This window comes from Tupaia chinensis, unplaced genomic scaffold (assembly GCF_000334495.1).
Source record: "Tupaia chinensis unplaced genomic scaffold, TupChi_1.0 Scaffold000274_1, whole genome shotgun sequence".
NCBI classification, from domain to species: Eukaryota; Metazoa; Chordata; class Mammalia; order Scandentia; family Tupaiidae; genus Tupaia; species Tupaia belangeri.
Window position 1 is genome coordinate 2,683,045 of NW_006159756.1, and position 23,295 is coordinate 2,706,339.

Genomic DNA, 23,295 nt, shown 5'->3' on the forward strand with positions numbered 1-23,295 from the left:
GACCGTTGGCCCCGCCGGTGCCCTCCCAGGGCTCTCCTCGCCGCCCTCCTCCCCGGTCGGGTGCCCACGCCCAGCGCCGCGCCGGGGAGGGGGGAGGGAGGAGTCCTCCTGCGCTGATCCCCCGGCCTGCGGCCGCTCCGACTCCGCCCGCCCCGAGGGGCGTGCAGAGGGCGGGGCTGCGGACTCCGGACTCCGGACTCCAGCCCCCGGACTCCGGCCCTCACCCCGCCGCCGGCCGAGCCCGAGCCGCAGCCTGGTCCCGCTGCGACCGAGCCATGTCGGCGCTGCAGGGGCTCTGGCCCGAGGTGCGGGACACCTGCACCTCGCTGGCGCTGATGCTGTCCATCGTGCTGCTTGTGGGACTGGCCCGCGTGGTCGCCCGGCAGCAGCTGCACAGGCCTGTGCTCCACGCCTTCGTCCTGGAGTTCCTGGCCACCTTACAGCTCTGCTGCTGCACCCACGAGCTGCAACTGCTGAGCGAGCAGGACCCCGCGCACCCGACCTGGACGCTGACGCTCATCTACTTCTTCTCGTTGGTGCACGGCCTGACCCTGGTGGGCACTTCCAGCAACCCGTGCAGCGTGATGATGCAGATGCTTCTGGGGGGCATGCCCCCGGAGATGGGTGCGATGAGGCTGCTGGCTCAGCTGCTGAGCGCCCTGGGCAGCAGGTACTGCATAGGTGCCCTGTGGAGCCTGGGGCTGACCAAGTACCACGTCAGCGAGAGGAGCTTCGTTTGCAAGAATCCCATCCACGTCGACCTGCCCAAAGCAGTCATCGCAGAGGCCGTCTGCTCCTTTATCTTCCACAGCGCTCTGCTGCACTTCCAGGAGATCCGGACCAAGCTCCGCATCCACCTGCTGTCGGCCCTCATCACCTTTCTGGTCTACGCAGGTTTGTCATTCCCGCAAAACACTGGCCTCGCCCGGATCCTCTGGGACCTGAGGCTCTCAGTTCTTTACCAAGATATCTGAAAACCCTCCGCCGCTGGTGTAAATATGGGTACCCCGTTATTCTAACCATTTTGCAGCCGCTTCGTAACCGAGAGTGCCCACATATTTAACAGATCCTTCACTCAGTGCTTTTTTGAACGCCTAGAAAGAGGAGCCACTTCTGTGCTCAGATCTTGTGAGACATCGCCCAGGGTTCAAATATCCTACAGAGGGATTGTTTTAATGGTAGCGAGGCCAGGTAACTTATCAGCTTCCTGTTTCTTAAGACAAAGGTGGTATAGATCCTCTCTGACACTCTTACTGAAAAATGATCCTGGGTTTAAAAAGTTCCTTCCAACTTAATGCACAAGGCACACCACTGGTTAGTAAATAGGAAGCATGGGGAGTAGCAATTCGGTAGTTCCATTTCTTCCTTCTTTTTCTACAAATTACTTAAAAGTTATTTTTTATATCCTTCAAAATTCATTGGAGTTATAAGTGAACTTTTAAACGTCCCATCAAGAAAGATATGTTTTTACATTAAAACTTGCTTGACATGAAAGATGCTTAAAAAAAAAAAAAAAAGTATGGATTTATTTCTTTCAGAGACAGGTACTTCCAATAGGGTTCTTAAAATGCAGCCCACCCCGCCTCCACCAGCTACCCTCATGTCAGCCACCTGACCAGAGTGTGGTTCACATGTGTACTCGGATTCCAGCACAGGTCAAGCTGCATCAGGGCTACATCCCGGCCTGGCCGCTAGGATGCTTTTTTAAAAACAGTGAAGTCTTGGGAACCAGCAGTTGGCGTAATGGCTATGTCACTGGACTCCCACGTAGTCGACTGCAGTTCGTGTCCTAGACCCAGTGGCTTAAAACTCACGCCGGGCGCGTGTGCATGCGTGCCCAAGATCCCGAGAGGAGAATGGAAGAGAAGGGATTGCGGCATGACCATCCCCCCTGGGGGGTGATTTCTCACTTTCTGTCTCTATGTCTCTCTCTGTCTGGCGAGCGCAGGCGCCCTATAGCCAAAACCTCTCCAAAAAAAAAAAGTCTTGAGAAATCTGTTGCTATCTTTTAATCCACTTGTTTACCCTGACAGAGCTCAGATGCAATGAGTAATCTAGATATTTTAAATGCAACTTAGAAATCCACAAGTGTTTAAAAGATGAAATGTCACTTTCACCCATTAAAAGAGAAACTAGGAGTAGAAGCAAACTTCAGAATAAGGACTCCTAAACATATGCACAAACTCCAAGGTTAGAAATGAGACTTACCCATTGATCTTAACCTTCTTTAGACCTGGAACCATTTTTTAAATTTTTATTTATTATTAATTATTTTTTAATTTGCTATAGGACATATGCTATACATGCACTCATCAGAAAGAGACAGACAGAGAGAGGAAAAGTGAGAAAGCAAGCCACCAGGTCCGGGACTCAAACCACGGCCAATCATGTGGGAATTGAGTGCCTTCACCACCACACCTCCAGCTGACCCCCATATCATTTTTAAAATAGTCATAGATGCGACCAGCAGATGGCATAATGGTTATATCACTGGACCCCTAGACCTGGAGATTTAAAACTCAGGCTGGGCACATGCAGGAGACTGGAGAAAAGACTGCAGTGTGGCCATTCCCCCGGGGGGGAGGGGGATTTCTCTCTTTCTGTCTCTCTGTCTCTTTGGCAAACGCACATGCCCTATAGCAAAAATAACTCTTTTAAAAAAAGAGGAAATAAATGATATTGTAGAGGGATGAGCACACACATCTTTAAGAAATTTCGAACAGCTGGGTATAGGAACAGACTAGTCCTAGACCAAAAGAGTTACGCCATAGTTAGCTGTTTTTGTACAATTAAAAGCAGTAAAAAATATTTTTTGAGAGATTTTTACTATATGGCACATGCGCTTGCTGAAGCAATGGAGAGAAACAGACAGAGCAAGACGTCAACCCCTGGGGGGATGGCCACAGTACAGTCCCTTCTCCATTCTCCTCTCAGGATCTTGGACATGTGCATATGCGTGCGTACACACATGCCCAGCATTGAGTTTTAAGCCCTGGGTCCAGACTCAAACCGTGGTCAACTACGGACTCAAACCTGGGAATCTAGTGAAGTAACCATCACACCATCTGCTGGTTCTAAAAGCAGTAAAAATGTTAAAGATTTTAAAAATTAATGAAACAGGGGCCAGCAGGTGGCGTGGTGGTTAAGGGCGCTGGACTCCCACATGGTCGATTATGGTTCAAGTCCCCAGACCTGGTGGCTTGACTTGCTTTCTCACTTTCTCTCTCTCTCTCTCTCTCTGTTCCTCTCTGGACATACATAAATAAATAAAGTTAAATAAAATAATTCTTTAAAAAATGAACAAAACATTAATTTTGGATCTTTCTATACCTGTGGCCCTCCCTCTCTGTTACCCTGAAGTAAGTATTCTTCCCACCTGCTTTTATACTTTAAATATACAGTTATGACTCCATAAATAATACTGTATGTCGTCTTAGCCACTCTCAATTTTATAGGCAACAAAGATTTTGAGAGAAGAGAAGCAGTATAATATGCAAAGGTACAGATAAATATAAAGGAGAAAGTTATTGGAAAGAATCTATAAAATATCAGCTTAAGAGACCCAAAACACTACTGTTTTCTTGAAATGAGTGTGCTAACTGCCAGGAGAGGGAGGCGGTAAGGGGGTCACTAGAGCAGTGGGTCTCAACATTTCCTCGGAATCACCTGGGGAGCGTTTCCAACACACCTATTCTGGGCCAGAGATTAACAGTTCCATTGCTCTGGGTTTATTTTTAAATTCCCCAAGTGATCCCATTATGAAACCCACACAGAAGACCACACTGTTCAAGGAGTCTGGCCCCCTGCTGTGCAGTTCGGTAAACACTAGCAGAATGTGGCCTTTTAGATTTAAATGAACTGCAATTAAAGGTTCAGTTTCCCCTAGGCAGGTGCCACATCTCCAGTGCTCTGGTCACACTGTACTTTGGCCAGCAGGCCCAGTGTTGGACAGCACGGGAGGCTGCAGGGTAAAACCAGACAGATAACTGTTGATTAACGCTGGCTACAGAAATTCATAATCTATTATGACCTTTTCTTTTCTGCTAGTCTGTAGGAAATTAGAATAGTCACTAGGCCCCTATTATAGGCCTAGCATTTTTGTTATCTAAGTGAAAGGAAAAGGAAGTTTACTAAGTAAAAATAAAAGTACCTTCCTGAGAGGCAGGAGCAGGCCTGAGAGGACTGAGGAAGAGTGGCTCAAAAGGCCTAGATGTAGCATTTTGCTAAGAAATTTGTATGAGTTAGTTTAGTTAATACACTGATGATGGGGCCAGCAAGTGGCATGGTGGTTAAGGGTGCTAGACTCCCACATGGTTGACCACGGTTCAAGTCTCGGACCTGGTGGCTTGCTTTCTCACTTCCTCTCTCTCTTTCTCTCTCTGATCAAACTGGAAAATAACAATGATAATAATAAATAAAGTTAAATAATTATTTTTAAAAAAGAAAAAATACACTGATGAACACGTACTCCCATTTTAAGTAAACTGAGGCTCAGAAATACGAAGTGATGGAGCCAGCAGTGAAGATACTGGACTCACATATGACCAAGCGCGGTTCCAGTCTGGGAGCTGGTGGCTTGCTTTCTTGCACTCTCTCTTTCTCTGGCGAGCGTGTGTGCCCTGTGGCAAATTTTAAAAAAATAAATAATAACAATGATAAATTAAAAATATTTTGTAATGGCAAGTTTTTGCTGTAGGGTGCATGTGCTCACCAGAGAGACAGAGAGAGAGAAAGACAAAGCGAGAAATCATACCCCACGGGGGATAGTCATGCCACAATTCCTTTTTCTCCATCTGCTTTTGGGATTCCAGGCACGCATGCACATGTGCCTGGTGTGAGTTTTAAGCCACTGGGTCTGGGATTTGAACCATGGCTGACTACGTGGGAGTCCAGCAATGTAAACATTATGTCATCTGCTGGTCCCTAAATAAATAATTCTTTAAGAAAAATAAAAGAAATGTGAAGTGACTTTTTTTCTTTTTTGAATTATTTTATTTAACTTTATTTATTTATTTTAATTTTACCGGAGAGGGATGGGGGTTGTGGGGGTGGTGAGAAAGCAAGCCACCAGGTCCAGGACTTGAACCAAGATCAGCCATGTGGGCCAGCACCCTAAACCACCACACCATCTGCTGGCCCTGTGAGGTGACTTTTCTAAGCAAGCAATGCTACACAAATAGAATGTGCTGGAACCATGGATTGAACTGATCCTAAAGCTTATACTCATTTCATCATCAGCATTTCTACAATGTATTCCTCAAAAGTTACAAAGATATACACAATGAAATATTATTGCTATTTAGCCATAAAAAGGAATTTAGTTCTGATATATACTACATGGATGAACCTGGAAAATATGCTGCTGGAACCAGCAATTAGTGTAATGGCTATGTCACTGAACTCCCACGTAGTCGACCGTGGTTCGAGTCCCGGACCCAGTGGCTTAAACTCACGCTGGCCGTGTGTGTGTGCGTGCCCAAGATCCCGAGAGGAGAAAGGAGGGGAAGGGATAGTGGTGTGACCATCCCCCCTGGGGGGTGATTTCTCGCTTTCTGTCTCTCTGCTGCTCTCTGTCTTTCTGGTGAGTGCACGCACCCTATGGCAAAAACCTCTCCAAAAAAAATAAGAAAGAAAGAAAAGAAAATATGCTGCTAAGCAAAATAAGGCAGACATAAAAGGACATATGTAATTCCACTTAGATGAAATATCTACACCAGGCAAATTCATGGAATCAAAAATAGTAAAGGTTGCTTTACAAGTGAGGACTTGCTGTTATAATGTGTATAGAGTTTCTGTTTGGGGTGATGGAAAACTTTTGGAAACAGGCTGCTGATGGTCGAACAGCACTGTGAATATAATTAACATCAATGAATTATACACTCAAAAATAGCTATAGTAGGGCCAGCAGGTGGCGTGGTTGTTAAGACTCCCACATGGTGGGCCATTGTTCGAGTCCTAGGCCTGGAGGCTTGAAACTCATGCCGGGTGCACATGTTTGCATGCCCCAAATCCCAAGAGGTAAATGGAGAAAGGAGTGCAACAAGGCCATTCCCCCTAGAGGGTGATTTCTCACTTTCTCGCTGTCTCGCTGGCAAGCCCATGTGCCCTATAGCAAATCTCCCTCTCTGAAAAAGATAATAACTACAATTACATTTTTAGTTATATATTGGGTTGTCGGGAAAGTCTTGACATTTTTTAATGTTATTCTATACAAAAAAAATATGTCATGACTTTTCTGATGACCTGATATTTTTGCCACAATTAAATCTTTTTCATTATAAAATGATTCTGTGGGTTGGACCCTCCAAGGCCAACTCTGTGGTTTGAGTCCCAAACCTGGTGGCTTGGGGGAAAAAAAAAAATCAAAGAAAAACATGCCAATTGCATATGCATATGCACGTGCACCTAAAATCCCGAGAGGAAACGGAAGAAGGGATTGTGGTGTGGCTCCCCGCCTGCGGGGGGATTTCTCACTTTCCCTGCCTACCCTATGGCAAACATCTGAAAAAAGGAGGGGACAGCAGGTGGCGTGGTGTGGTGTTAAGGCACTGGACTCCCTCATGGTCAGTTGTGGTTCAAGCTTGGACCTAACGGCTGGAAATCATGCCGGGCTCATGTACCTGTGTGCCCAAAGTCCCAAGAGGAGAATAGAGGAGAAGGGACTGCAGTGTGGCCATCCCCTTCTGGGTGGGAGGGGGTGTGATTTTTCACTTTTCCTCTTGCTATCTCTCTTGGGCGAAAGCACATACCATACTATGGAAAAAAAAAAAAAAGGAAAAAAGAGAAATGATGCTGTTGCCAAATAAATTTGGGAACCACTGGATTAAACAGGTTTTCTTATTTTAAGACTTCTCAGAACTGGGGCCAGCAGGTGGCATGGTGGTTAAGGACACTGGACTCCCACATAGCCGACCGTGGTTTGAGTTCCGGACCTGGCAGCTTGCTTTCTCACTTTCCCTCTCTCTCTTTCTCACTCTGTCCCTCTCTGGTCAAATTTAAATAAATAAATAAATAAATGTTTTTTTTTAAAAAGACTTCACAGAACCTTTACTCTATGCTGCTTTAGATATATATTGTGAAACTTCAAGAGGAAGATGGGGTGCTCAGTTTTTCAAACTCACCAGACCCTTCCACCTAGGAGCATGCAGCAGAAGAGAACATACTTTGGGAAGGGCTCGCTCTAAGCCATATCATGCCCCATTGTCGTCATCTTCTCTTTTTTATTTTTAGAAGTATTTATTTTAATTCCATTTGTTATTATTATTTTTTAATTTGTCAAGAGAGAGAAGGAAAGTGGAAAAGCAAGCCACCAGGTCTAGGACTCAAACTGTAGTCAGCCATGTGGGAATCCAGCACCTCCAACCACCATGCCACCTACTGGTGCCAGCCCCATCATCTTCTATGGATAGAAGTCATGACTCTCAAGGGATCAGCAATTGGCATAATGGCTATGTCCCTGAACTCCCATGTAGTCAACCGTGGTTCGAGTCCCAGACCCAGTGGCTTAAACTCACGCCGGGTGCATGTGCGTGCGTGCCCAAGATCCTGAGAGGAGTATGGAGGAGAAGGGATTGCGGCGTGACCATCCCCCCTGGGGGGTGATTTCTCACTTTCTGTCTCTCTGTCTCTGTCTTTCTGGCGAGCACACATGCCTTATAGGAAAAACCTCTCCAGAAAAAAAAAAGCCATGACTGTCAGGCAGAGTAGAGTGGTTCCATGCCTTGGGACTAGCCCAGGACCTGCCCCGTCAGGCAGAGCTGAGGCTCCTGTAGGAGGGAGTGAAGAAAAGACAGGGAAGGAAGGGCAGGGAAGAGTTGGCTAGGCGGGTATTATTACGGACGCTTGAACAGGACTTTTCTATGAAACTGCGGGTACGGTTTGACAAAGAAGTATGGTGGGGGAGTTCTTTAATCACCTCCAGTTCGAAGGCACTGAGACGTCACCAATGGGTCATACCAAAATAATGAACTATGTATTTTTTTTTTTTTTAAGAGAGATTTTTGCTATAGGGAGCATGTGCTCACCAGAGGGACAGAGGGAGACAGAGAGACAGAAAGTGAGAAATCACTCCCCGGACGAATGGCCACATTGCAGTCCCTTCTCCTCCATTCTCCTCTTGGGATCTTGGACGTGCATGCATACGCGCCCAGTTAGTTTAAAGCCGCTGGTTCTGGGACTCAAATCACGGTCGACTAAGTGGGAGTCCGGCGACATCACCACTACACCATCTGCTGGTCCCATAGGTTCTGTATTTTAAGATGGGATAGCCCGTGACCAAGGACCTTTATTGATCTAGCATCCCTAATTGTGGTGTGCAGGTGGCGCCACTGACACCATCATTACCATGCATTATTTTGACTTCCTTCATAAAGTGAATTTAAAAAGTATGATTTGTTAACTACATTAGAGCTATAAATGTTAGTGCAGATTTCCAGCAAATCTCCCTTAATTTGAGTTTTGAGAGAATTAAGTTGAATGAATAGGGTTAAGAGAAAAGTGGACTCATTTTTTATGCATAATGAGGTACCGAAAAATAAAAACCTATTGATGTCCATATGTAAGTTGTCTTTATTACTGTATACCCTGTTTCTTTTGTACAGATTTTTAAAAAGAATTGTTTTATTATACTTTATTATTTGTTATTATTATTTTTTTTAATTTGACCAAAGAGAGGGAGGGAAAATGAGAAAGCAAGCTGCCAAGCCTGGGACTCGAACTGTGGTCAGCCGCATGGCAGTCCCGCACCTTACCACCACACAACCTGCCGGCTCTTTCCTCTTTTGTACGGTTTTAAACTCTACATTGTTTCCCGATATAATCCCTGTCTTCCTCTACTGGATGATAAGTTGGAGTACATAGACCACATATGTTTTATTTATCATAAGGTAAAACTAGGACTTAGCATACAGTCACGTAGTACAGAGTAAACAGTAAATAGCAAATACTCTATTCACTGAAAAACACTGCTCCAAAAGAAAGAATTCTTATCTACTATGTTCTATAGTTTATGTCTAGGGGCTTCCAAAATAAATCTAAAAAATTGTCTGAAGAAATTGAAGTAACTTTTCTTCATTCATGATTCTATTCACGAGCTTTTGGTTGTCTTCAGATTCGTGAATATAGATAGAATTATCTGCCAGAGAGAAAGGAACTAAGTCCAGTACGCTATACTCTTATTAGTATATATTTATTTGGAGGTTTTTGTCTTAGGGTGTATGCACTTGCCAGAGAGAGACAAAGACAGTGAGAGGGAAAGTGAGAAATCACCCCTCCTGGGGGGTGGCCACACTGCAGTCCCTTCTCCATTCTCTTTCTGGCATCTTGGGCATGCAGGTACGCGTGCCCAGCATTATTTTCAAGCCACCTGGTCTGGGATTCAAGCCACAGTCGGCCGTGTAGGAGTCCAGCAATAACCACTACACCCCCTGCTGGACGTAGACATACACTCTTTTTAAAAAAGAATAATTAGTCATTCATTTATACTTATTCATTTATTTTAGTCTGACCAACACACACACACAGAGAGAGAGAAGTGAGAAAGCCAGCTGCCAGGTCTGGGACTTGAACCACAGTCAGCCATGGGGAGTCCAGTGCCTCAAACACCACACCACCCACCCCGACATACACTCTTTAAATACAATTATACGAACTGATGCTATTACCAATGTATAAGTGCCCACATTTTATTTATTTATTTTTTAACTGCAAGTGTCACACAGAGGTTAAGAGAACAGTGTGGAGTTGGCTGTGCCCTTAGGTGCAATATCTAATTGGGCCTCAGTTCTGTATCTTCACAGTGGGGAACAATACTGCTTGATACAGCTATTGGGTGGGCAGAAAGGTCAGGACGCAGTTTTGCATAGGAAAAATAGGTCATGACTTTTTCGAGGACCCAGCAGTATGAGGAACAGTATTTCGAGTTATTAGGACAGTAACTGTCATATACTGAGAGCTTGGGAAATGCTCGTATTACTTCATACTCATTTGCCATAGGCTGAGAGTAAAAGTCCGCTATCTTTACATCATCCATCACTAGGTTTTTGTTCACAATTCCTTGGGGATAAGTTCAGGGAAATGTACACTGTAACTTTTATACAGAAATGTGTCCATTTCTGAAGCCGAAGTTGATGTCTTTTATATGCGTCCCTAGGTGTTCCCCACGTCTAAGGATAGTCTAATGTCATTCTAACAGGTCTGTAAGCACAGCTCGTCTATGGGACCAGCAGATGTCATAATGGTAACGTGGCTAGACTCCCACGTCTTGGACCCGTGTGTGTGCATGCCCAAAATCCCAAAAGGAGATGGGGAAGGGACTGCAGTGTGGCCATTCCCCCAGGGTGCTTTCTCTGGCTCTGGCAAGCACACGCATCCTATAGCAAAAATCTCTTAAGAACAGCTCATCTAAAAACAGCTAGCTTAGTAACAGAGCTAGCTTGGTCAGTAACACTAGCATGTCAAAAGAATATAGAGCAGCAATGAAAGGTGGAGTGTTTAGAGATAGAAATTTTGAAAGTACCTGCCCAGCACTGTTCAAGGACTAGAGATTGAATTTGGGAAAAACAAGTCTTATGTTAGAGAAGTATTTTCAACTGGATCAATGTTTGATCAGACCTCCTCATGGCCCGCTGACTCTGCTTTTGGTTTTGAATATATGCTCAACAGGTGACATCTGATGATGGGTTTGGCCTTCCAGGGAGTACTTACCAGGAAATGGGTGCCCTGGCTCCAGTAAAGGGAGAGCTTCTGCTAGCAATTAGTAAACTGACCTCCTAGTATATCCCTTAGTCTTTTTATTTTTTTTAGAATGATTTAATTTTATCTATTACTAGTTTTTAAATTATGTACTCACCAAAAAGAGAAAGAGAGAAAAGAAAGCAAGCCACCAGGTCCAGGACTTGAGCCATGGTCAGCCATGTAAAAGTCAAGCCTTAACAGAAAAGTCACGATGTATTTTTCCTGTTTTTCTATGCAAAGTGTGTCGTGACTTTTCTGACAACCCAATACTATATTCTTCTGTCACAGAGAAAGGGGTTCCCTTTGAGAATAGAGAGAAACATTCATGCCTAGAATGACCAGATCTAGGGGCCTAGTCTTGGGCTGTGGTGATTTTGCCAAAGTCACACTGTCCTCTAAGGCCTGGTGGTCAGCCAGCTGGCTCTCACTGTGGATACCTCTTCGACACGTGCTATATGCCATCTCCCCTTAGAATGTCAATAAAAAAGAACTTGTTTTTCAAAGCCATTTTCTGATAGTTCTGTGCTGATGATTCTATTTAGATCATGCATGTTTAATTACACAGTACATGAGTATGTTCTTTGTAAAAAACCAAACACTCAAGTGCCTTCTGACGGCTAGCTCCCATCCCTCGCCTCCCCTCCCTGCCTGCCTTCCCCCCAGTTAGTCCTCAGGTGTGGTGCACTGGCCTCCCGAACTCTGTATGTGCATTGAGTGTGTGGATAAGACCCTACAGAAACTGTATATTACATATACGTGCATGTCATATTGACATAGGAAGTGTATCTTACTTTCCGTAGTTTGCTTCTTTTGGTGGTAGTTGTTCAAGGATCTATCTTGAAGGTCTTGAGAATAAAGAGATTTCTCTCATTTCAGAATACTGCAGCTATTCTTGAGGAACAGCAAACTTGTTGATTTAGCTATTTTTCTGAGAATGCACATTTAGGTTTTCCCCAGTTCTACTATAAATCATCTCCGATTTGTCTTCTTGTACGTGAGAACCAGGATATTTCTCTAGGACAGTTGTTCCCGGTGGAATGATTTTACCTCCTGCCAGCGGTCATTTGGTCAATGCCTGGAGACGTTTTTTGGTTGTCACAGTTGTGGGGAGGGAAGGTGCTACTGGCACCAAGTGGGTAGAGGCCAGGGATGCCCTAAATATCCCACGATGCACAGGGCGGCCACCCACGACAAAGACGTGTCCTGTAAAACAGCAAAGCAAATGCCATGTTTCAGGCTTCTGTTATTACAGAACCCACGCCCGAAAGGGGTTTCTGTATCAGTTAACCAGTGCTGTATAACAAACCATCCCCAAACCTAACAACTTATTTTTCATGATCCTGTGGGTTAGACAAGTTCTCTAATACTTACACAGCAGTATTTGGCTGGGCAGTTGCAGGGTTGGAAAAGCCCAAGTAGCTTCACCCAGGCCTAGAGGTTGGTGCCAGCTGTCTTTGGGGACACCTGGTCTCTCTCACCTGGCCTCTTATCTGCCGGCAGTCTTGACCAGCTTACCTGTATGGTTAGGGCATTGTTCCAAGAGAGCAAAAAATGGACGCTGGTAAGTTTCACACCTGAACCTAGAATACAAGGGTCACGGCTGCCACATTCAGCACTCATGTCGTGTCACTCCTGTTGGATTCTGTCAACCTGTTTGGAGTGTCAGCCCACATTCCAGAGCAGGGAAGCAGCCTCCACCCCTCAGAGAGGCAGCTTCCATCAGGTCATGGTGAGCAGAACTGATGATGTGAGGATTATGAGATAAGGGAGGGGACCAGCAGTTAGCGTGATAGCTATGTTGCTGGACTCCCACGTAGTTGACCGCGGTTCGAGTCTCAGACCCGGTGGCTTAAACTCACGCCAGGCGCGTGTGCATGTGTGCCCAAGATCTGGAGAGGAGAATGGAGGAGAAGGGATTGCGGCGTGGCCATTCCCCTGGGGGATGATTTCTTGCTTTCTGTCTGTCTCTCTCTGTCTGGTGAGTGCACACGCCCTATAGCAAAAACCTCTCCAAAAAAAAAAGAAAAAGGAGATAAGGGAAGTGAAATAGTTCGAGTTTTCAGATGGTATAAGACTGACTGGTAGTATTCATCTTTAACTGACTAGATTCTTTAACATGGCTTGGAATACCAAAGTAAACTCTGAGGGCAACAGTTCAATTTTATTTAATAATTTGCTAGAACCCATGTGTGCTCACCAGGGGGTAAGGGGACAGGCGTACCTCCACGGGGAAGGGTACACTACCACCTTCTCGATTTCTCCCTGTGGGACCGTGGGCATGCACACATGCACACCCAGTGTGCTTCTCAAGCTGTCTGGGACTCAGCTGCACAGCTGGTCATGTGGGATCCAGCTGCCCTAACCTCTATGCCACTGGCTGGCCTGAGTCTGTTACTATTGATAAATGCCTAAAGTAGTCATGGGTCACTTACATTATCACACAGTTCATGCATTATGTAGTCATCTGTGTGAGTCCTTACCTTCCTGCCCATGGTGTCTAAGTACATGGGAATTTTTTTTTTTTGAGATGTTTTTGCTATAGGGCACATGTGCTTGCCAGAGAGACAGAGAGATACAGAGAGACAGAGAGAAATCACCCCCCAGGGGGGATGACCATGCTGCAATCCCTTCTCCTCCATTCTCCTCTCCGGATCTTGGGCACGCACGCACACGCACCCAGCGTGGGTTTAAGCCACCGGGTCCAGGACTCGAACCGCAGGAGTCCAGCGACATAGCCATTACCCCAACTGCTTGCTGGTCCTGGAAACTCATTTTTTGTGGAGAAGAATGAAATGACTTGCTGCCAACCAAACAATTCTGCTGACCTTGTTCGAGTAAGATTCTGAAGGTCTATGATGTGATGTCATTTACAACTGCTAAGTCATGAATGTGAGTCATACTGGGAGGTTAAAAAAACTTGCGGTCATCGACTGAACTTTGTCTATTGCTCAATATCTTCATCACAACACAGCTTCTTCATCCTTGGCTTATCAAGTGCAAAACGTCATTAGTGAAATCTCAGGAAACGTCACTTAATTTGCAATTTTAATCCTCTGTATTTTACGAACGCATGCTACAGTGATGTGTGTCAGTATACAGCTTGTGAACATCATGGGCTCTCTCTGTGGTTTAGTTAAGAGTTAGAGAGACAGAGAAGAGGGGGGCAAGTACCACCACACATGGAGAATGATCACACCCCAATCTCTTCTGCTTCGTTTCTCCATCTTGTTGGGATTTAGGGCATGCACACACATGAGCCCAACATGTTTTTCAAGTCTCCAGGGCTGGGACTTGAACCACAGTCACCCATGTGGGAGCCAGTTCTCCCAACCACTAGGCTATGAGGCCAGCCCCACCCTCACTTTGTAAGGACCCTGTTGACAAGTAAAAATGGAACCAATGATAGTGTTCTGGTCCATTTACTTTTTGTTTTTCATACAAAGCTGTATTTGTGTCCAGGAGGATCTTGGCTGTATTCTATCCATTTTAATGGTGTTTCCATTCTGCTCTTATTCATTCATTTAAATTGGTGAATGTTAAAGGCAGTCAAACCTATCTTCTGGAAAGGGAGGAACAATAATAGAGCAGTTACTTTTCTTTTTTTTTTAAAGACTTGTTTAATTTTATTACTCTTCCTCAATTTGACCACAGAGAGACAGAAAGATAGTGAGAAAGCAAGCCACCAGGTCCAGGACTCAAACCATGGTCGGCCATGTGGGAGTCCAGCGCTTCAACCACCACACCGCCTGCAGTTACTTTTCAATGCACGTTTTACAGCACATAAGAAAAGCACTGCGTTTAAACTTTCCATGTCTTGTCTTTTCTCGTGTTTACCTGGCACATTATAATCTGTCGTTAACTCTAATATGCCAGGTGATCCTGCAAAGGAACATCACAGAATAAGGATACTTCATATACCTCAAATGTGGGCCGTCCCTGTAGCCTACTGGTTAAGAGAGCCAGATCCTACATTGCCAACTCTGGTTCAAATTCCAGCTCTGGCAGCGTGAAAAAGCAAGCCGGGCATGTGTGGGCACGTGCCTCACCAATGGGATGGAGAAACGAAGAGGGAACTGTGGAATGGGGCACGCGTGTGGGTGTGCTTTCTTTGCTTTCTCCCTCTGCCTCTGTGGCATGCCCTCTCTAAAAAATGTAACTAAAATAAAAGTCCCGTTTAATAACCCATTTATCTCCAGTTGCAAGAAGATGTATATTGTTTGGAATCACTCTGCTTGAAATGTATTACAGGAGGAAGTCTCACAGGAGCTGTGTTTAACCCAGCTTTGGCATTGTCACTACATTTCGTGTGTTTTGATGAAGCATTCACTCAATTTTTTATAGTATATTGGCTGGCTCCTTCTTTAGGTAAGCATATTTTGATTTAATATGTCTGAGATCTTAAGTTATGGGATGTCACTGTAACATGTCTATTTCCAAAGAGTAGGCACAAACAAAATGAAAAAGGTAGTTTGCATGCCTGAAACGTTTTGTTTTGAGCAGCATCGTTAAAAACTGTATTTATGGGCCAGCAGATGGTATGGTACTTAAGTCACTGGATCCCACATGGCTGACTCTGGCAGTTCAAGTCCAGGACCCAGCAGCTTGAAAATCGCAGCAGGCACTTCTGCATGTGTGCCCAAAATCCTGAGAGGAGAACAGAGGAGATGGAGCTGCAGCATGGCCATCCCTTCTGAAGGGTCATTTCTCCCTTTCCTCTGTCGCTCTCTCTGGTGAGCACATGTGCCCTATGGCAAAAAATCTCCAAAACAAACAGAAGACCTTGTTTTGTCTTCAAAAGAACCAAAATGATCTACATGAAGGTTGACAGTTTCAGGTATGATATTACTAGAAGAAACTCTGGGATATGAGTGAGCGAGTGACTATTTCCATCAACAGCTTTAAGTCTAAATATGATGAGATGTTTACCTGGCACATTATAATCTGTCGTTAACTCTAATATGCCAGGTGATCCTGCAAAGGAACATCACAGAATAAGGATACTTCATATACCTCAAATGTGGGCCGTCCCTGTAGCCTACTGGTTAAGAGAGCCAGATCCTACATTGCCAACTCTGGTTCAAATTCCAGCTCTGGCAGCGTGAAAAAGCAAGCCGGGCATGTGTGGGCACGTGCCTCACCAATGGGATGGAGAAACGAAGAGGGAACTGTGGAATGGGGCACGCGTGTGGGTGTGCTTTCTTTGCTTTCTCCCTCTGCCTCTGTGGCATGCCCTCTCTAAAAAATGTAACTAAAATAAAAGTCCCGTTTAATAACCCATTTATCTCCAGTTGCAAGAAGATGTATATTGTTTGGAATCACTCTGCTTGAAATGTATTACAGGAGGAAGTCTCACAGGAGCTGTGTTTAACCCAGCTTTGGCATTGTCACTACATTTCGTGTGTTTTGATGAAGCATTCACTCAATTTTTTATAGTATATTGGCTGGCTCCTTCTTTAGGTAAGCATATTTTGATTTAATATGTCTGAGATCTTAAGTTATGGGATGTCACTGTAACATGTCTATTTCCAAAGAGTAGGCACAAACAAAATGAAAAAGGTAGTTTGCATGCCTGAAACGTTTTGTTTTGAGCAGCATCGTTAAAAACTGTATTTATGGGCCAGCAGATGGTATGGTACTTAAGTCACTGGATCCCACATGGCTGACTCTGGCAGTTCAAGTCCAGGACCCAGCAGCTTGAAAATCGCAGCAGGCACTTCTGCATGTGTGCCCAAAATCCTGAGAGGAGAACAGAGGAGATGGAGCTGCAGCATGGCCATCCCTTCTGAAGGGTCATTTCTCCCTTTCCTCTGTCGCTCTCTCTGGTGAGCACATGTGCCCTATGGCAAAAAATCTCCAAAACAAACAGAAGACCTTGTTTTGTCTTCAAAAGAACCAAAATGATCTACATGAAGGTTGACAGTTTCAGGTATGATATTACTAGAAGAAACTCTGGGATATGAGTGAGCGAGTGACTATTTCCATCAACAGCTTTAAGTCTAAATATGATGAGATTAAAAACAAAAAAAAACAAAACCCATTGCAGACTTCAGTTGCAAGATAGTGACTGAGCTCTTACGTCACTCTCTTCTATCCCTATTTCATGTTGACAGATTAACTAACTAAGGGACCAGCAGTTAGCGTAATGGCTATGTCCCTGGACTCCCATGTAGTCAACGGCAGTTTGAGTCCCGGATCTGGTGGCTTAAACTCACGCCACGCGCATGTGCGTGCATGCCCAAGATCCCGAGAGGAGAATGGAGAAGAGATTGTGGCATGGCCATCCCCCCGGGGGGTGATTTCTCGCTTTCTGTCTCTGTCTCTCTCTGTCTTTCTGCCAAGCACATGTGCCCTATAGCAAAAACCTCTCAAAAAAAAAACAAACCAAAACAAAACAAAACAGATTAACCAACTAGATGCTAGGTTTGTTTGGTGTAACCTCAAAATGAAGATTTACTAATATATGGCTTTTTTGTTTTGTTATGTTTTGGTGTGTCTTTTTAAAGAATTTCCTTACTGTTTTACATTCAGTCACTAGGACGTCTTTACAGCATACTAAATGGATTCTCTCATCCATGAATACATCGTGTGTTAGTCCAAAGATATTACCATATCATTACCGTCACCAGATAATTGTCCATTTTGCTTTCTTTTTCCCCCTTGATTCCCTCTTACACCTCTCTCATGATTCTTTTTTTCACATTTAATTATATATTTTTAAAATAATTATTTATTTATTTATTTGGAGAGGTTTGTGCTATGGGGTGCGTGCGCTTGTCAGCAAGAGACCTGTTTCCACTCTGACAAGATGAAAGAAACTATCATGAACCAGGAAAAACTCGCTAAGCTGCAGGCACAAGTGCATGTTGGTGGGAAAGGAACTGCTCGCAGAAAGAAGAAGGTGGTTCATAGAATAGCTACAGCAGATGATAAGAAACTTCGGTTTTCCTTAAAGAAGTTAGGGGTAAACAATATATCTGGTATTGAAGAGGTGAATATGTTTTTTTTTTTCTTTATTTATTCCTTTTTTTTTTTTTAATTTCACCAGAGAGAGAGAGAGGGAAAGTGAGAAAGCAAGCCACCAGGTCCAGGATTTGAACCGTGGGAATGTCCAGTGCCTTAACCACTGTGCCACCTGCTGGTCCCAACATTTAATTACATTTAAGATTTAAAATTTCAGCATTGACTTAAATTTTCCATTTTAAATATTTTTGTTTGATTCTTTTCTAGAAGCTATTAATGATTATGACTGATAAAAAATAATAGGAGGGAGAAAGTAATCTAACATGTCATTCTTACAAGCACTCCAAGTGAAAACACAAGAGTCATTCCAGTTCCTTTACTCTCTGGGTACATCCCTGGGGCATGGAGGGACAGAGAACTGCCATTTTAAAGAGGAGTAAACACACCCAGGGTTTCTCACTCAGCAGATCAGTACTGGACCCAGAACTAAAGCTGTAAATCTGGAGTCTGATGATCAAATTCATTGTTTAGATCCTGTACAGACGGTTTTAAGGGTTCATAGTTGGGAGAAAAATAATGTCAAAATATTATACTACAAAATATCTCATGTATTGGTTTTACGGCCTGGTGGTTAAAATGCCTGGATCCCACATGGCCTAACACATGGTTCAAATCCCAGACCTGGAGGCTTGAAACACACCCCAGCACGGTGTGTGTGCATGTCCCAAACCCCTGCAAGGAGAGATGGAGCAGGGCCTGCAGCGTGACCATTCCTTAAGGGCGCAGGGACCTTCTCACTTGCCAGCTCGCTCGCTTGCTCTCTCTGGCAAGCCTATGTACTCTCTGGTAAATTCATGTTTCATGTGGAATTAATGTAGCTAATTCTGTTGTTTTGTTTTGTTTTGGTTTTGGCTGTAGGGTATGTGTAGATAGAAACAGAGAGAGAGGGGGAAAGTGAAAAATCACCACCTGGGTGGTGGGTGGCCACACCACAGTCCCCTCTCCTCCATTTTCTTCTCGGGAGTTTGGGCATGCACAGACTTGGAGTGCTTTTCAAGCTACTGGGTTCAGGACCCCAATTGTGCAGTCAGCCATGTGGGATCTAGCACCCCAACCACCCCAACTGCCCCACCATCTGCTGGCCCAATGTAGCTCATTCTTAAGGCATAGCTTCCCAATCTCTAGGCACGTATAGAATTGTATATAATCTTAAATTATATGCAGTGATTGTAAACATTCTCGGATTATTTTGTTTTTATTCTACTGTATTTTGTTTTCCAGGTATATTAGTAATGATTTTGATGTTCAGCTTTTTCCTCCCATGGCTGCACAACAACCACACAACTAACAAAATGGAGTAACAATTCTAAATGACTCAGACTGAGTCACAGGACGGTCAAGCTGGATGGGATAAAGGTGTTACCTCTGCACACTCGAGCCACTGGCTGGCCCCGCTCCAATGCACTCACTGGCTGCCCCAGTTCAATGTCACTTCCTTGAGGAAGCTGCCTTACAGTTTTCATCACTGGGACTTAAAACAATTCCTGTGAAAATGAGGTATACGGTATTTCTGTTAAGACTTGTTCTTTTGAGTGATGTATTAAATGCTGCTAGAAAAGGCCCATTACATTAAACCTAAGTCTCAAGAGATCATTGTTAACGTTGATAAAAAATCCAAAGAGGGGACCAGCAGATGACATTAATGATTATGTCACTGGACTCCCCCCATAGTTGACTGTGGTTCAAGTCCTGGACCCGTTGGCTCATACCTCATGCCAAGTGTGCGTGCATACCCAAGATCCCAGGAGGAGAATGGAGAAGGGACTGCAGCGTAACCATCCCCTGGTGGGGGGTGATTTTTAGCTTTCTGTGTCTTGGGTGAGAGCATGAGCCCTACAGTAAAAATCTCTCAAAGAAAAAAACATAATGAAAGAGTACTGGGTGGGACCAGCAGTTGGCATAATGGCCACGTCACTGGACTTCCAAGTAGCTGACCACGATTCGAGTCCCGGACTGGGTGGCTTAAACTCATGCTGGGCGCATATGCATGTGTGCCCAAGGTCCCAGAGAGGAGAATGCAGGCGAAGGGGTTGCGGTGTGGCCCTCCCCTGGGGAGGTGATTTCTCGCTTTCTGTCTTTCTGGCGAGTACACGTGCCCTATAGCAAAAACCTCTCCAAAAAAAAAGAGTGCTGGGTAAGAAGGGGAACGAAGAAGACCAAGAAGACGGCAGGAGCAAAGAAACCGTGTATCGAGTGTCACCTGTATAAACAGGATTTCGTAACCAAAGCAAAACCTGTCAAGGTGTGGAACTGGAGAAGATGCTTTTCAGCCTCTACCTCACAGATCAGTACTATTATCAACAGTGTCATCTTTCAGTAGGAAAGTCGCTTCTACAAGTAGATTATGTGCCCACTCGTTCGCGAAAGGTTTCCTGAATTTTCAACACGTTCTATTCTGGTATCTGAAGTATTTTCTCTAAATAAACCACCTCACTAGCTCCAGTTGTTATTCTCTCATCTACTAGAACAAAGAATCCACAACAGGCCAGTATTTAAGCTTTTCATATTTTCTGAAGTTGACAGGGTGTGTATTTTTAACCTCCACCTTACAGATAAGGAAACTAAGCCCAGAAAGGTTCGCAGTCCTGCCCAAGGTCACTCAGAGCCAAACGCTGCGGGGAGATTTCTGCTTCACTCCCCTAATTCTTCTCAGTCATCACGACTAAAGGAAAACCGAAGGTCTTGAAAAAAAAAGAAATATTTTGTAATATTAAAATTTATCCTAGGGACCAGCAGTTAGCATAATGGCTATGTTGCTGAAGTCCCATGTAGCCAACTGCAGTTCGAGTCCCGGACCCAGTAGCTTAAACTCACGCTGGGCGTGTGTGTGTGTTTGCCCAAGATCCCAAGAGGAGAATGGAGAAGGGATTGCTGCGTGGCCATCCTCCCTGGGGGGTGATTTCTCGCTTTCTGTCTCTCTGTCTTTCTGGCAAGCGCATGCGCCCTATAGCAAAAACCTCTCCAAAAATAGAAAAAAAAATTATTTGGGGCCAGTAGGTGACGCAGTGGTTATGTCACTGGACTCACCACACAGCCAACTGCAGTTCAAATCCCAGACCCAGTGGCTTGCAACTTACACCAGGTGTGTGCCCATTCTCCAGGGAGGAGAATGAAGAAGGGATTACGGCGTGGCCAGCCTTCCTGGGGGTGATTTCACACTTTCCTTCTCACTGTCTCTGTGTCTCTCTCAACCTGGGGTGTGCACATACCCTCAGCCAACAACCTCTTTTAAAATGTTTAGATTTTTTTTAAGCATTATTTTATTTAGCTTTTCATTTATTTATTTTTAATTTGATCAGAGAAGGACAGAGTGAGAGAGAGAGAGAAAGTGAGAAACAACCCTCCAGGTCCAGGACTCAGACTGTGGCCAGTCATGTGGGAGTTCAGCATCCTTAACCACCATGCCACCTGCCGGCCCCTGAACCTAGTGGTTTTTGAGGCTTGAAGAACTTTTAGGTTTTCCTCAGTTAGAAGCCACTTTTTACACTATGAGTTTTAGTTTTTATTAAAAGTTCAGGCTGTAAAAGGTTGAACATGTTTTTCTCCAAAGGAAACCCTATTATCAGAGTTAGAACTCAAGTTAAAAAACATAGGGTGAGACAGGATCTGTCTGAGTAATAATCACTGAGCAAGCAACTGACAGGTTGCCAGGTCCCTTACGTGCTGTGGGACCAGCTCCTACACGGCCTGCTGCTCAGGCTGCAGGTGAGCCAGGCAGCCCGTTGCCAAGGCCATTGGATAATGGAGCCAGCTGGCTCGGCCGTGGACTGTGCAACTTACGCACAGGTTATCAGATGCGTTTGTACTTGAGCAAGCAGAGTTCACAGAATTGTGATCGAGTAGCTAAATGTAGTCTCCTGTCATGTTTTACTGAGCCTGCACAGCATATAAAAGAAAAAAAATAATAAAAGCCAGTATTTCAAGTCTTTTATACACATATATAGTTCAGTTTCTCTTGAAAAAAACTCAGAGGGCCTAAATTCTGCCACGGCACCGACACAAAATAATGATTATTCCCTTAAAAATAGTTGTTTTCTAAACAGGAAGCTGAGTTTCACTTACTGTTTCAAGGCTGTTTTCATACAGAAATACTCCTTTCTAGTCATGTCTCTAGCATGAGGAACTCTGTGGTGGACGAAAGTGGGTGTTAATTTGTGAAAACACCACGTCTGAACTGCCCGACCCTCTGCAGCCGCAGAGGTGGCCACCTTCCCTCCCACTCCTCACACCACTGGGGCTGCAGCAGCAGGCGGGAGTTCCCGGCCGTCCACCTTGGCTTCCGCCATTCAAAATAGGTCCCTGCCACCGAGTCCTTGCTGACGGTATCTACTGCACGGTCCCCTCCATTCCCCGTTTAAGATCCTGCTTCCCATTTCACTTCCACTGTTGCCAACATAATTCCTGTTGTATTTCCTGGTGATTAACCCTCACGAAGGTGATCCTCGCCGTGTCTAGACTGGGTCTGCTGCTGAGTCTCCTATAGTAATGTTGCCCTCTGTTCTGCCTCCACTACAGACTGTAGGATCACAACCTTCAACGTGTTGTTACCAACAACTGAAATCTTCCTGCACCCCACCCTCCAACCACGAACCCCCTTGAGCTCACTCAGTCTAGGACCCTGTCCAGTCCGTTAGGTTGCTCATAACAGAGGCAGCTAATTCTGGGTAGCTTATAAAGAGAGACTGATTTAGTTCATGATTTTGGAGCTCCGAGGTCAAGGGGCCTTGCTGGGTGAGGGTCCTGCTGGTGGGTAGCACGCTGGATCGCACGCACAGTGAGAGCAGGAGCACGCACACCTGCATCTCCCCGTAGAGCCGAAGCAGCCACCCCATTGCCTGCTCACCTCCCTGCACCCCGACTTTCAGAACTGTAACTGGATTAAGCCCCCATGCCTTCCCCCCTTCCTTTTGTGCTGCTGGCCATGCACGCACTGTGCCCGGCATGCTCTTCGAGCCTCCGGCCCTGAGGCTTTAACCACGTGACACCATGTTGGACCTTGCTGCCTAAACCACCAGGTCGTGGAGCAGCCCCTGCCTCCAAATTTAAAAAATATTTTACTTAACAGAATTAACACACACTGCGTAGCTAGGACTAATGACCATACAGAGCAGCGCTCAGCCAAGGTATCTGGGACCTGCCATAGCTGGTGACAAGCCCTCTAGCAAAAAAATTCTGAAAGGGGTAAAAAAGCATGAATTTAAATGTATCAGAGAAAAGGCAAGTGCTACAGTACTACAGGCCCAGCCACAGTGGCACACAGTGGGCACACAGTGGCACACAGTGGGCACTGCTCCGTGGGAGGCCCGGGCTGCACTCCAGGCGCACCCTAAGCTGGACACGGGCATGAAGCTGGAGTCCCAGCTACTCAGGAGGTGAGACCCGACAGAAAAGGACCCCCTCAACACACAGACACGTATCGAAAAGTATAAATATTTGACTAACTGATGTGAGGGAGAAGGAAATCCCTGGGGACCATATTTTAATGCATATATATATTTTTTTAATGACATAAACTAAAACCGAGAACTCACTGCAGTTTCA

At 45.0% G+C, this 23,295-nt stretch overlaps 1 protein-coding gene and 1 long non-coding RNA gene across 3 annotated transcripts in view; one reads left to right on the forward strand and one right to left on the reverse strand.

The window, feature by feature from the left end:
- Positions 1 to 6: 6 nt before the first annotated feature.
- Positions 7 to 19,142, forward strand: AQP11 (aquaporin 11). Of its 2 annotated transcripts, XM_006149977.2 has the most exons (3): positions 7 to 894; positions 14,983 to 15,099; positions 18,976 to 19,142. In XM_006149977.2, the coding sequence occupies exons 1-3, from the start codon at positions 276 to 278 to the stop codon at positions 19,053 to 19,055; spliced, it is 816 nt and encodes a 271-aa protein (XP_006150039.1). In that variant the 5' UTR covers positions 7 to 275; the 3' UTR covers positions 19,056 to 19,142. The 2 variants fall into 2 exon arrangements, 1 of the variants encoding a protein (XP_006150039.1); XR_001370467.2 differs by lacking the exons at positions 7 to 894; positions 14,983 to 15,099 and adding an exon at positions 15,879 to 16,191.
- The window catches only part of LOC102496536 (uncharacterized), a 20,102-nt gene continuing 7,769 nt past the window's right edge, over positions 10,963 to 23,295 (reverse strand). Inside the window, exon 3 of the long non-coding RNA XR_334747.3 lies at positions 10,963 to 11,937. This is a non-coding gene — a long non-coding RNA (uncharacterized LOC102496536). The remainder of the gene's footprint in view (positions 11,938 to 23,295) is intronic.